This window comes from Exophiala oligosperma, assembly GCF_000835515.1.
Source record: "Exophiala oligosperma strain CBS 72588 unplaced genomic scaffold supercont1.8, whole genome shotgun sequence".
In the NCBI taxonomy this organism is placed as follows: domain Eukaryota; kingdom Fungi; phylum Ascomycota; class Eurotiomycetes; order Chaetothyriales; family Herpotrichiellaceae; genus Exophiala; species Exophiala oligosperma.
Genome location: NW_015622825.1, coordinates 1,821,909 through 1,834,491, shown reverse-complemented (window position 1 = coordinate 1,834,491; position 12,583 = coordinate 1,821,909). Strand labels below are relative to the sequence as shown.

Sequence of the window (12,583 nt, the reverse complement as noted above, 5' to 3'; positions counted from 1 at the left end):
TGGGCCCTACTACAATGTTGTCACCCCATGGGTCAAGATCTTTCGTTGACTGTCGTGTGCAGGTCGTCCCGACAAGATGGTCCGAGCACCCACATATTCGGGGAATAGTTGCAATATGTCAAAAAGATCTTCATCGCTACGTAGCAGAGCGCAGCGAATGCCTTGTTTGTGGCCCCCCAATGGGGTAGCAGGACATGCTTCTGCACATTGTATTCAGAGTCTGTTACCGCAGATGACACAGACAGGTGCGTGCGCTCGACTGCGAGGCACAGTAAATTTCAGGCCACTGCCTTGAAGGCTCGTGGAAAACTCGGGCATCAAGGTGAAAAGTTCTACGCAGTCGGTCCCCGGACCGTTAGACACGGCCGCCAAGTCACTTTGTGGATCGCCCTAACGGTTCATCGGACCGTGTTCACCCACCAAGTACTATTGTTCTGTCCAGATGTAGTGAAGCTGATCGTAGTCATCGTCGATGACGGTCTCTTGATCACAATAATTCAAAGAGCGAGTTTGGACACCCATGTCTCATCAGCGAGGGCGTCATCTCCTTGTCAAGATAGCAAAAGAGATGCAGAAAGGACATGGCGGGAAGAGGAAGAATACATCCGAATTTCAAACCCACTGCATCAGTGTAAGCCACGTTACTTAATATCTTAGCTACGCGCGTCACAAGGGGCCCTCTTATCACGAATCACTGGCTATGAGGGACATCCTTCCAAGACCCTCCACCTTCGAACCATCACTGGTTAAATTGATGGCCTTTCAACTCAGGATTTTGTACAATGGTATCTTCCGAGTATTCGAGCACACTTTCGCCAAATCCTAGCTAGTCTGACCTCAAGATATTGTGCGCGTACATTACCATGACAAACATGCTATTACAATGGTGTCAAAGGCATTCCCAGACCACCCATCGTGATGGTCTTTTGAATTTGGAACTCTTCAATCCCATGTCGTCCTCCTTCACGGCCAAACCCAGACTGCTTGATTCCTCCGAACGGGGCGTAGGGATCTGAGACTATGCCCGTGTTGATCCCCGTCATACCGACTGATATCGTTCTTAGCTTTCTTTTCCTCTCTTAAACGGTGTTTGACTTACCTTCTAGCGCCTCGGCCGTCCTCCACGCACGCGCAACGTCTTGTGTATAGACATATCCTGCCAGACCGACTGGAGAACGATTGGCTGCCTCGATGACCTCCGCCTCTGCTTCAAACCTATAGATGGTCGCTACAGGCCCAAAAAGCTCGGTGTTACTAGCTTCCATATTGGACGTCATGTCCTTCAGAATGGTGGCCGGGTAGAAGGTTTCTGCCGCATCCGGTGCTCTCTCTCCACCCAGGACGACCTTTGCTCCTTTGGATTGGGCATCCGCAACCAAGTTGGTGAGTTTGGATACGGCTTTGGGTGTGATCAGACAGCCCAGGGTGGTATCCGCATTCTCCAGAGGTCCAGGTCGTATTTGAGCTTGGGTTTCCTTTTTGAAAGTATCGATGAACTTGTCATAGATGCCGGCTTGGACGTAGATCCTGTTCGGTGAGACGCAGGTTTGCCCAGATCCTCGAAACTTGCCTGCAAGCAAGCCTTGCATCACCAATGACAGGTCCGCGTCATCGAACACTCAGAAACACATTAGGATGTTAGCAAAAATCCCTATACTTTGATAAAGGGTGATTTTCTGCAGGTCGCTCTCACCGATGTAAGGTGCATTGCCACCAAGTTCGAACGAGCACTTCTTCAATGTGGAACTGGCTTGCTGCATCAACAGTTTTCCTACCCCAGTAGAGCCAGTAAACGATATCTTCTTGACGTCATCATGCGTGGTCATGACCTTGCCCACGGAGGAGACATTCTTGTTCGTGGTCACAATGTTCATGACACCCTCAGGCAAGCCTGCCTGTTCGGCCAATTTCGCCAATGCCAGAGCCGAGTACGGAGTTTCAGCCGCTGGTTTGATCACCACTGAACATCCGGCAGCGATCGCTCCCGCTATCTTGCGAGTTATCATGGCAGAAGGAAAGTTCCAAGGTGTCAATATGCCGACCACACCCACCGGCTGGGCAACAGTGACGAACCTATTCCCGGGGATCGAGCCCTGCGCTGAATAGCCGTACGATCTCTCAGCCTCGCCGGCGAACCAATCCAAGAATGCTGCCGCGTAGTCGATCTCTTGTAGTGCACCAGACAGAGGCCGTCCGTTCTCGTACATGAGTATCGTGGCAAGTTCATTCCGATATTGCATCATCAGGTTGTACCACTTGCGAAGAAGCTTCGCTCGAGCCTTTGGATGAGTGTGCTGAAAAGACTTGAAAGCACGCTGCGCTGAAGATATTGCCGAGACCACATCTTCTTCGCCCCTATTTTGGGTGTCAGATGTCACATATGGTCTAACTGGATATACTGACATTTCAGGACATGAACCGATCTTCTCATGAGAGTACTTATCTGCCCCTAGTCAGTCACTGTCGTCCAACATTTCTCGAAATTCAACGAACCAAAGATATCAAATGATTTTCTCGATGTGGCCTCCGTCCATTTGCCATTAATGTAAGCCTTTTCCGTGAACAATGGCAGCTTTTCCAGAGTCGTCCTGGCCTGAGCTCTGTTAGCAAGAACGATAGATACACCATTGCCTTGTTCTCGATTACCTTTGATGAAAAGCATCGTTGACTGGTTCTCCACGTAACAGACCGTGATTTAGCAAAGATTGGGTGCTTGTCTCCGCGGTACTGGAGGACCTTGCCCCAGAACTGAGTTCGTGATCGCATTGCAAGACTCAATCCTCTTGAATGGCGTGTTTTCTACACTAACTGTTTGTCGAGGGAGGTTTCTTTGACCCAGTCGAGCTCATAAATATAGTATTTGCTTGATAGAATGCTTCGTGATGTCGGCTGATTTCGGGCTGGATTGAATCGACCCGCCTTGCATCCATCTAGTGCGGCTTGATCGGACCGCGACGCTTCTCAGGAGATTACGTTCTGGCGGCGCCTAAGCCTTGTGCTTTGTTCAGCAGTATCGATATGAATATCCGGCTCCAATGTTGTTGGTCTGTAAGATGTCGCAAAGAGTCCAGACTGTTACATGATCATTTATCTATCAAATAGTAATTCGCTTTTGGTTGAAAGACCCTAATTCTATATGTGTCTTCCTCCGTCCACTTCTAGATTTACGCCGGTGATAAACTCTGACTCGTCAGAGGCAAAGAATACACATGCATTTGCAACGTCTCCTGCTTCTGCAAGACGGCCTAGTGGCACGTTGGACAAGAACTTCTTCTGGTTCTCCGGCGTATTGGGGACTCCGCTGAACTGTTCGAACAAGCCAGTGGCACCAAGTAAGGGGCAAACCGAGTTGACCCTTATCTTCTGGGGCCCAAACTCCGCTGCTAATCCTTTTGTGACCTGTAAGATCCCATCTCTTAGCAAAAAGGTACAATAGGCTAGGAGGAGGAGGAGGAGGAGGAGGAGGAGGAGGAGGAGGAGGAGAGGAATTACATACATTAGTTACTGCTCCTTTTGAGCTGTTGTACCACACCAAGCCTGGTCTCGGTCTTGTTGCACCCACGGAAGCCACATTGACGATGGAGCCACCAGAGTTTTGTTCAAGCAATACTGGCAGTACGTGCTTGACACCGAAGTAGACGCCTTTCACATTGACATTGAAGCATTTGTCGAAATCTGCCTCCGTTACCGAGAGTGACGGCTATAAATCTTGTCAACGATGGCGACGACCAACATGTGGATATGAGAAGAACACGAACCTGATTGGCATGAGTTGTACCGGCATTGTTGACCAGGCAGTCTATTCGACCACCGAACGAGGCTTTCGTTGCTTCCACGAGAGACTTCCAGTTGTCGTCCTTGCTGACGTCTGTTCTGTGGAATTGCAGACTTCCTGGATAGTCCTGGATCACTTTCTTGCCAGCGTCCTCGTTGAGGTCCGCGATCATGACCTTCGCTCCTTGAGCAGCGAAAGCTCTAGCGATGCCTGCTCCATATCCAGAAGAAGCACCTGAACTCTCGTGTCAACTTAGGAATTTAGGGTCCAAGACTCCAAAACTCACCCGTCACGATGGCTACTTTTCCGGCGAGCCTGTTTCCTACTGCTATTCTAGCCATTGCCGCCATTGTTCAGGATACTTGGTACTGGTCTTATGCAACGTACAGAGGTGTCTCCCCTTATTTTTGTATGCATGATACATGTCATGTTTGGATCCACTCACGGAAGGGAGATCCAGGCTGCCAGTGGGTCCGGTCTGATGCGGTCCGAGCAAATTCTACATTGTGTTGTTGATGTCAAGTCAATCGCTCAATGGCTAATTTACAATGTGATCAAGGTACACAGAGATTTGTGCGTGTGCGTGTCAAGCATCTTGTCCACTGAGGAGTCTGTTTGCCGTTGCTATGGCTCCAGAGATTTAGAGCTACACAAGATCAGAATATCTGCATTCTACTATTATTGTAGTCAAAGGATAATAGTTGCCAATATCATGCGTAGCCTCAGGAATCTTGTATACACAGCCATCAGGGTCAGGCTAGAAGAAACATAGGCCATCTATTCCGGGTTTTGGTAGGGGTAAGGCAAGCAGGTGTCACTACGCATAGTCTCTCCCAAGAAGATCGCGAACAACAACATAGTGGTATTTGTCCAGGGTTCTGGTGCTTGCAACCCTGGTACTCTGCTTCATAGAGGTCAGCTTTTGAGGACATAATATAAGAAGTACTCAGAAATGCTGCTCGTCAATGCGTCAAGCAAGCCGTTTCCCCAGATGCATCACTTTCGCCCTCCTTGGAGTATCTAACCTTGCCCAACCACCCCTGTAGTTAACTGCTAATGGCCAGAGGCCGTAGTTCAAATCTATCATGCCACTATCCAGTGTGGCCGACACAAGTCGGTGAATGACAAGGAATCGGCTTCATCCGTTATGAAATCCCGACCGATGCGGACCGCGATGACTATAGCAGAAATCACGGTCCCTGCAGTACCTAAGGTCCGAGAGTGGAGAACCAGCAGAAAGTGATCTGCACCACATCTCTGACCGAGTGTTACCGTCAACAAGGGAGTCTCGAACGAATAATTAATGAACAACAAGCTAATTTGTCTCTGAGTTGAAAAAGTTGGCGGACGAATTCTTCTTTCTTCTCTTGACTAAAGGAGAACCACCCCGGCAGCAGTAGCTATGTTGAGGACGTACCTTGGTCGAGCTGCTTCGGCGACTCGCCACCAAACAACATCGTTCGCACAATCAACAATAAAAATCAGACGAGATTTCTCCTCATCGCGAGTACTGGCAGCCGTGGCTCCTCGAGCCGACCTCAACATCAATGGAAAGAAGTGTTCAATACCAACAGGGCTGTTTATCAATGGGGAATTCGTGGCGTCCCAGTCGGGGTCTACCATGCCCGTCGAAGATCCATCTACCGGCAAGGAGCTTGTCCGAGTCCAAGAAGGGAGGTCTGAGGACGTCGACCTGGCCGTGAAGGTTGCCCGAGAGACGTTTGAAGAGGGCTCGTGGTCATTCTCGGATCCGGCTCATCGAGGCCAACTCTTGAACCGACTGGCCAACATCCTGGAAGCCAACCTGGAGGAAATCACCAGCATTGAGTGTGCCGACACTGGAAAGACCTTTCGACAGGCGTCAGCGCTCGATGTGCCCGGATCCATCGGGACTTTGCGCTATTACGGCGGCTGGGCGGACAAGGTATTGGGTCTGACTTCTTTCAACATTCCAGGTGCATTCGCCTACACACGAAGAGAGCCGGTCGGCGTTTGTGGACAAATCATTCCTTGGAACTTTCCTTTGCTCATGTTCATCTGGTACGTTGAATCCCATTTCTACTCGAGGTCATGTCGCTGACAATTTCAAAAGGAAGATTGCTCCCGCTTTGGCCACCGGAAACACCGTGGTGATCAAGTCTGCTGAAGCTACACCCCTCTCGGCGCTCAAGGCTTGCGAGTACATTCAGCAAGCTGGCTTCCCCAAGGGAGTCGTGAACTTGATCTCTGGTTACGGCAAGACGGCCGGCAATGCCATCGCGAATCACATGGATGTCGATAAATTGGCCTTTACTGGCTCGACCACCACCGGCAGAGCCATCCTGAAAGCTTCTTCCGAGTCGAACTTGAAAAAGGTCACTCTTGAATTGGGAGGGAAATCTCCGGTAAGTTGATTGCGAAAGGAGAAATCCTTGAGAAACTTCCACGTTTCCATTTCTCTAACACAATATCAAATAGAATATAATCTTCCCGGATGCCGATCTCGAGAAGGCCGTGGAATGGTCAGCGTGGGGCATCAACATGAACTTCGGCCAAACCTGCCATGCCGGCACTCGTATCTATGTTCACGAAGACGTGTACGACAAATTCTTGGAGGCATACACCAAGCGGATGAAGAGCATCCAAGTTGGCGATCCATTCGACTCGACCACGGACCAAGGACCGCAGAACAGCAAGATGCAATACGACAAGATTCTGGGTTACATCGAGTCCGGCAAGCAAGAAGGGGCCACTGTGTCCCTGGGAGGATCCGCCATCGAGAAACCCGGTGGTGGCTACTACATTGAGCCCACCATCTTCACTGACTGCAAGCCCGAGATGAAGATCATGCGCGAGGAGATCTTTGGTCCCGTGGTGGCCATCAGCAAGTTCTCCGACGAAGCCGAGGTCATCAAGCACGCCAACGACACACACTATGGTCTCGCCGCTGCGGTACACACCAAGGACTATGAGCGCGCCGTCAGGGTGACGAACGCCCTCAAGGCGGGCACAACGTGGGTGAACATGTACAACTTTGTCCACTGGTCCATTCCATTCGGTGGTTACAAGGAGAGCGGCCTGGGTCGAGAATGTGGTGAGGCGGCCCTGGAGAATTATACCGAGACAAAGGCCGTGTACCTGAACATGGGTATCCCGGCCCCACGAGGCTGAGGACGACCAGATGAAGTAAAAAAAAATCATCCGAGTGTGCAAGCCTACGTATCATTCCGGATTTTTATGTCCTATAGTATATTGTGATAGCCTAGTGGTGTCTTTGGAGTGAATAGCTTCTTTCTCATTACCTCGGAATCAGAATGTGACGCTTATGAGATGCCCTTCTTAACTCAAAGACCAAAATTGAGATAATCTAGGGAGTCGCCAGATTACACATCCGATGTCACATTCGATGAATTAGCCATTTCAGAGCCGGAAGTTCCAGCCCGCCACTCAACAGAGTCTCCAGTAATACACTCCATATCCAAGATTACTCTATTCTAAGAAGAAGTACTCCGTACTGTAGGTCATAATCCGGCTGTCGGCGTAGTTGTCAGCGGATAATTCAATCCGGGGTGCATTCGGAACTGGAGACGAAAACGCATCTCCGCTTTCGGCTCAAGCGAGCAGGGCCATGACACGAAAACACGCTGATTGACCCGACAAAGGCGTTCTCGACCTTATTTTTCTAGTACAATCCAATAGTAGGCGACTTTTATGTTTTCTTAACTCAGGTCTCGTATAGTGGTAGCCTTTTCTTCGGAGCCGTCCTCTGTACTTGTTGGATAGATCAGGTAATCTAGTCTATACTATGCTTGGAAATGGTGACAGACCACCGGACCGTATCGGCTTGCCGGCAGACTTTCACCCGGGCCTATACTTTCTCGTCTATCCCAGTCTATCCCAAAGGTGCCTATGCGATGTCGGTCTTGACGTTGATGTTCGTCGGGACCCATCACGAGTATGCTCAAGGATGCCTCGAATGGGGGAAACAAAGTTTCAGATACATAGAAGGACATAAGACAAATATGGACCATGAGATTTGCTCGTAAAAAGCCCCATGCGTAGTAGTCCAGGTCAGATCGGAATTCGTCACTGCTACTACTGCCACTACAAATCATGTTAAACATCTTAGCCAAGAGACGAGCAACAGCAACGGCAACGGCCCAGGTCTGGATCCGTACAGGTACGGCTTCTTCGTCGCCAAAGAGAAGACACCTGAGTTTGCATGAGCATCAGGCCCAAGGTATTCTCAAGGAGTATGGCATCAAGGTGCCGTCCGGGACAGTTGCGACGACCAAAGATGAAGTCAGTAGAGCGGTCAGCACCCTGGGAGGAGGAGGAGCGGTGTTGAAGTCTCAAATTCTAGCAGGTGGAAGGGGAAAGGGCACGTTTGACAATGGATTCAAGTCGGGCGTACATGTGGTGACCTCGTAAGCTTACTGTCCACTCTTCCCTCAATCCCTAAACCGAGCTCCATGTGTGTAACAAGGGCACGCACTAACATTTGTTTTGCGTACGTAACTCAGACGCCAGGAAGCCGAAACATTTTCATCCAACATGCTCGGATACAACCTCATCACCAAGCAGACCTCTCCAGAAGGTCTGCCCGTGTCTCGGGTCTATGTTACTGAAAAGCTCGACATCGAGAGCGAATACTACCTGGCCATGACTGTCAGCCGCGAGCAGTACGCTCCCGTGTTGCTGATGTGCAAAGGTGGCGGCACGAGCATTGAAGAACTCGCGGCGCAGAGTCCAGAGCAGGTCGTCAACATTCCTCTCAAGTACAGCCAAGGTATCACGCCCGAGATTGTGTCGATTGTATGTCAGAAGTTGGGACTGCCGGGGACGCAGAGCCAGGAGGAAGAAATGAACGATCTTCTTTCCAACCTTTACCGGGTGTTCAAGGAAAGCGACGCGACGTTGTTGGAAATCAACCCCCTAGTCAAGGACCGTACGTCGGGGAAATTGGTATGTGCCGATACCAAGCTCACCGTCGACAACGCGGCCAAGTCCCGCCAGAAGGACATCTTTGCCATGCGTGACTACTCCCAGGAGAGGGAGTTGGAGGTCGAGGCGGAACGGCACGGTCTCGTGTACATCCAGCTCGAGGGCAGCATCGGATGTGTCGTCAATGGGGCAGGGTTGGCAATGGCGACAAACGATGCCGTGGCTCACTTTGGCGGCAAATGCGCCAACTTCCTCGACGCCGGAGGTCAAGCGACAAGCGGCACCATGGTCAAAGCATTCGAGTTGTTGCTGAGTGAGAAGAGCGTGAAAGCGATCCTGGTCAATATCTACGGAGGTAAGAACCTCATTCACACTTAACAGCAGCTGAATGCGATTCCGCGAGCTGACTATATGTGGTGGTGAAAAGGCATCACCCGCTGTGATATGATTGCCGAGTCAATCATTGTGGCGGCCGAAAAGTTCAACGATGTCCCAGTTGTGGTCCGTCTCAAGGGAACAAACTCAGAACTTGCCCAACAGATGGTATGTATCAAGTTTGAATACAAGCGGTCCAAAACGGCGAGCTGACTATAGATAGATTGCAGAATCAGGTCTCAAACTGTACGCAGAGGAAACCTTTGACGACGCCGTGCGCAAAGCCATTGAGCTTGCGGAGCGTGGAACATCAGGAGCACCAGCTCGCATCAATAAACCCGTCAATACTGCTACAATGGGCAAAAGGGCATTACGATCGTTTTCGACGGCACCATTTTCCAGCAGGATTTTAAGGAAACTTCAGGCGACGGCGGGTAGCACCAAACCAACGAGTCGGACTTTTATGACCTCGACAAGACATGGAGCTTCGTACAAAGATACTGTCCACAACTTGGCCATCAACCAGAAAACTCGTGTCATGTATCAAGGATTCACGGGAAAGGCCGCTACGAGCAATGCTCGCGAGGCCATCAAGTACGGGACCAAGATCGTGGGTGGTGTGTCTCGCTCTTCCAAGTCGTCACTGTCAACACCAACAACACACCCGGATGCGGCGCTGTCGTCGCTGCCCATCTTCAACACTGTGCGTGAAGCGGCCGACGTGGTCAAGCCCGACGCGACCGCGGTGTTTATTCCAGCTCAGTTTGCAGCCGGTGCCATTATCGAGTCTATCGAGGCAGAGATCCCCTTGATCGTCTCGGTGGCGGAACACATCCCGGTGCACGACATGCTCCGTGTCCAAGACGTGCTCCGTACACAGTCCAAGTCACGCCTCGTCGGACCAAACTGCCCTGGAATCATATCGCCCCTGCACGCGTGCAAAATCGGCATCATGCCACACGAGCAGTACAGCCCGGGATGCATCGGGATCGCCTCCAAATCTGGCACACTGTCCTACGAAGCGGTCGGCTCCACGACGCAAGCCGAACTGGGACAGTCGCTGTGCGTGGGTGTGGGAGGTGACCTGTTGCCCGGAACTAGTCTACTGGACGCCGTAACGGCCATGATATCCGACCCCGACACCAAAGGCATCGTCCTCCTCGGTGAGATTGGTGGTGATGCCGAGATCCAAGCGTCCGATTTGCTCAAGCGATACCGCGATGCAGAGTTGAAAGCTGGCCGCATTCCAAAACCGGTGGTCGGCATGGTGACTGGGCGAACAGCTCCTAAAGGCAGGACCATGGGCCACGCTGGTGCAATCAGCGGTTCGAGTAGTATCACGGCTGAGGACAAAGTCAGAGCGATGCAAGATGCTGGAATCGTTGTTCCTGTGCATCCCGGGGAGATCGGCCCTCTTATGAAGAGGTTGTTGCAGGAAAGCAGAATCAAGTATTAGGTTGACAAGCTGAGGAATTCTCAGACATATCACGAGTCAAGATAAGGTATTTGGGAAAGTAAGAGAAGAATCAGTGCACCGGCGCTGCTTCTGATGGCATTGGGTAAATGGAGATTGTTTGATTCTTTTAAGTCCCTCCCACCTTATCTTTGCTGTTTTGTGAAAGTACTGGGGACAGCTCAAAAAAGTCCCCAAGTTGGCCTTCTAGCCAGCCATCAGAAATCAGATCTAGAGATGAGCCTCGACGGGGCCAGTATCAACGCCGCCGGCCAACTCGGCAGACAGAACCGAACCGATGGCCTGATCTAGAATCGAAAGAGCCTTTTCAACTTCTTCAAAAGATACGGTCAACGGAGGGGCTATTCTGAAGATACCAAAGGCCCCAGGCAGAGACACAATCTGACATGAGAGACCCAGATCAAGCGCCTTTCCAGAGATTGCAGCTCCCAGCTCGGCGGATTGAACTTTGGTGATCGGATCGCCAATGATCTCTATACCTTGCAAGAGCCCGCGACCTCGGAGCTCGCCAATACACCAATATTTGTCCTTAAGGCGTAAAAGGCCTTCCCGCAACTGGTCTCCACGATCTCTGGCTTGCTGTACCAGGCCGTCTCTTTGCACGATTTCAAATACCTTGCATCCCACCGCGGCCGGTAGCGGGTCATTTTGATGCGTTGTGACCCAGAGGAATCCTCCTTTTACTGCCGCTTCCGCTATCTTGGCGGTGGTACTGACAGAAGACAGTGCGATCCCACATCCAAGGGACTTGGACATGGCGAGAATGTCGGGGACGATTTCGTCTCGCTGAAATGCAAACATGTCTCCGGTTCGTCCCAACCCGGTCTGCGCCTCGTCGGCGATGACAAGCATGCCACGCTTTCTGCACTCCATACTCAGCCGTTTCAAGTAGCCCATTGGTGGTTCGATGATCCCTCCGGCAGATAGGATCGGTTCAAATACAAAAGCTGCGAGCGATCCGACAGACTGTTGGTCAATCATAGCCCAACCAAAATCCATTTCGGTCTCCCAGTCATAGGTGCCATCGGGTTTTCTGAAAGGTGAACGGGAGCCATGAGGAGCAGGAAAGGCCAACTGACCCGGCATGACAGGGCTGCCGTGTTTACGGCCCATGCAGTAAGTGGCTGAGGCGACACCGTATGTCGCTCCATGGTAACTTGCAGAGAAAGCCACGATCTCGAATTTTCTGGTAGCTCGTTTGGCTATGCTGATGGCAGCTTCGACGGATTCCGAGCCGGTTGAAAGGAAATAAGACTTCTCTAAGGGCGCCGGGAGTATTCGACCAAGCGTGGCGGCAAGGTCAACCACTGGAGGAGAAAGAATCGTACTGTTGAGATGATCCAGGTTCTCAATGTATTCTTTGACTACTGCAGCAACTTCGGGGTGGCAATGACCAAGACTTGCACTCATTTGACCAGATGTGAAGTCAATGATCTCTCTATTGTCAACATCATATATCATCGTGCCCTTGGCTCTGGTGACAATGGTTGGCGTGTATGGCGCACCGGTGCTCATGAGATATTTGTCCGCTTGGGACCAGAAGGTAGTGCTATCGAGGGCCATCTTGACTATCTGGAGACCAAGAATCGAAACTGGAATAGACTCTGGGAGCCGAGAGAAGGGTTTTCAAGACGAGAGCATCGACTTTGTACTCTTCTGAAGTGGTTCCCCGCGGGAAACATCTCTGTGTGACTGGCCGCGGGAAATATGGCCAGAAGTGGATACCAGCCTGGTTGCCCGCGGAAAACTGTGTATTTTAGCTTGAAAAGAAGTCTACTCTTATCAAGACTAGAAGATATGTGAATGGTTTCCCGGATTGTAAATTATCGAGGTCGGTGATGAGTATTCGTGATAGACCTTGGAACACATCTAGAAGATAACAGATCTAAACCATATGATCAGTTGTATATCAGGGCCGTCCTCATGGATACCCTTATAGCGTCGCTCTACGACTCAAATCCAGCTCTTGCACTCATCGAGTACCATCCACTTTATTGTTGACCCGGCCTTCCAACATGGGCGTCGAAAAAGAGACA

At 50.9% G+C, this 12,583-nt stretch overlaps 2 protein-coding genes across 2 annotated transcripts; both read right to left on the bottom strand.

Annotated features, from left to right (window-relative positions):
* Positions 1–878: 878 nt before the first annotated feature.
* On the bottom strand, positions 879–2,662 carry PV06_08589 (uncharacterized protein; the record flags this gene model as incomplete). The annotated part of the gene is made up of 5 exons (XM_016409942.1): positions 879–1,048; positions 1,100–1,618; positions 1,694–2,355; positions 2,404–2,449; positions 2,494–2,662. The coding sequence occupies 5 exons, from the start codon at positions 2,660–2,662 to the stop codon at positions 879–881; spliced, it is 1,566 nt and encodes a 521-aa protein (XP_016260250.1).
* Positions 2,663–3,132: 470 nt separating this feature from the next.
* On the bottom strand, positions 3,133–4,125 carry PV06_08588 (uncharacterized protein; the record flags this gene model as incomplete). Its single annotated transcript, XM_016409941.1, has 4 exons — positions 3,133–3,399; positions 3,497–3,700; positions 3,759–4,009; positions 4,062–4,125. 4 exons carry the CDS (start codon positions 4,123–4,125, stop codon positions 3,133–3,135), a joined length of 786 nt encoding a protein of 261 aa, XP_016260249.1.
* Between the last annotated feature and the right edge of the window lie 8,458 nt (positions 4,126–12,583).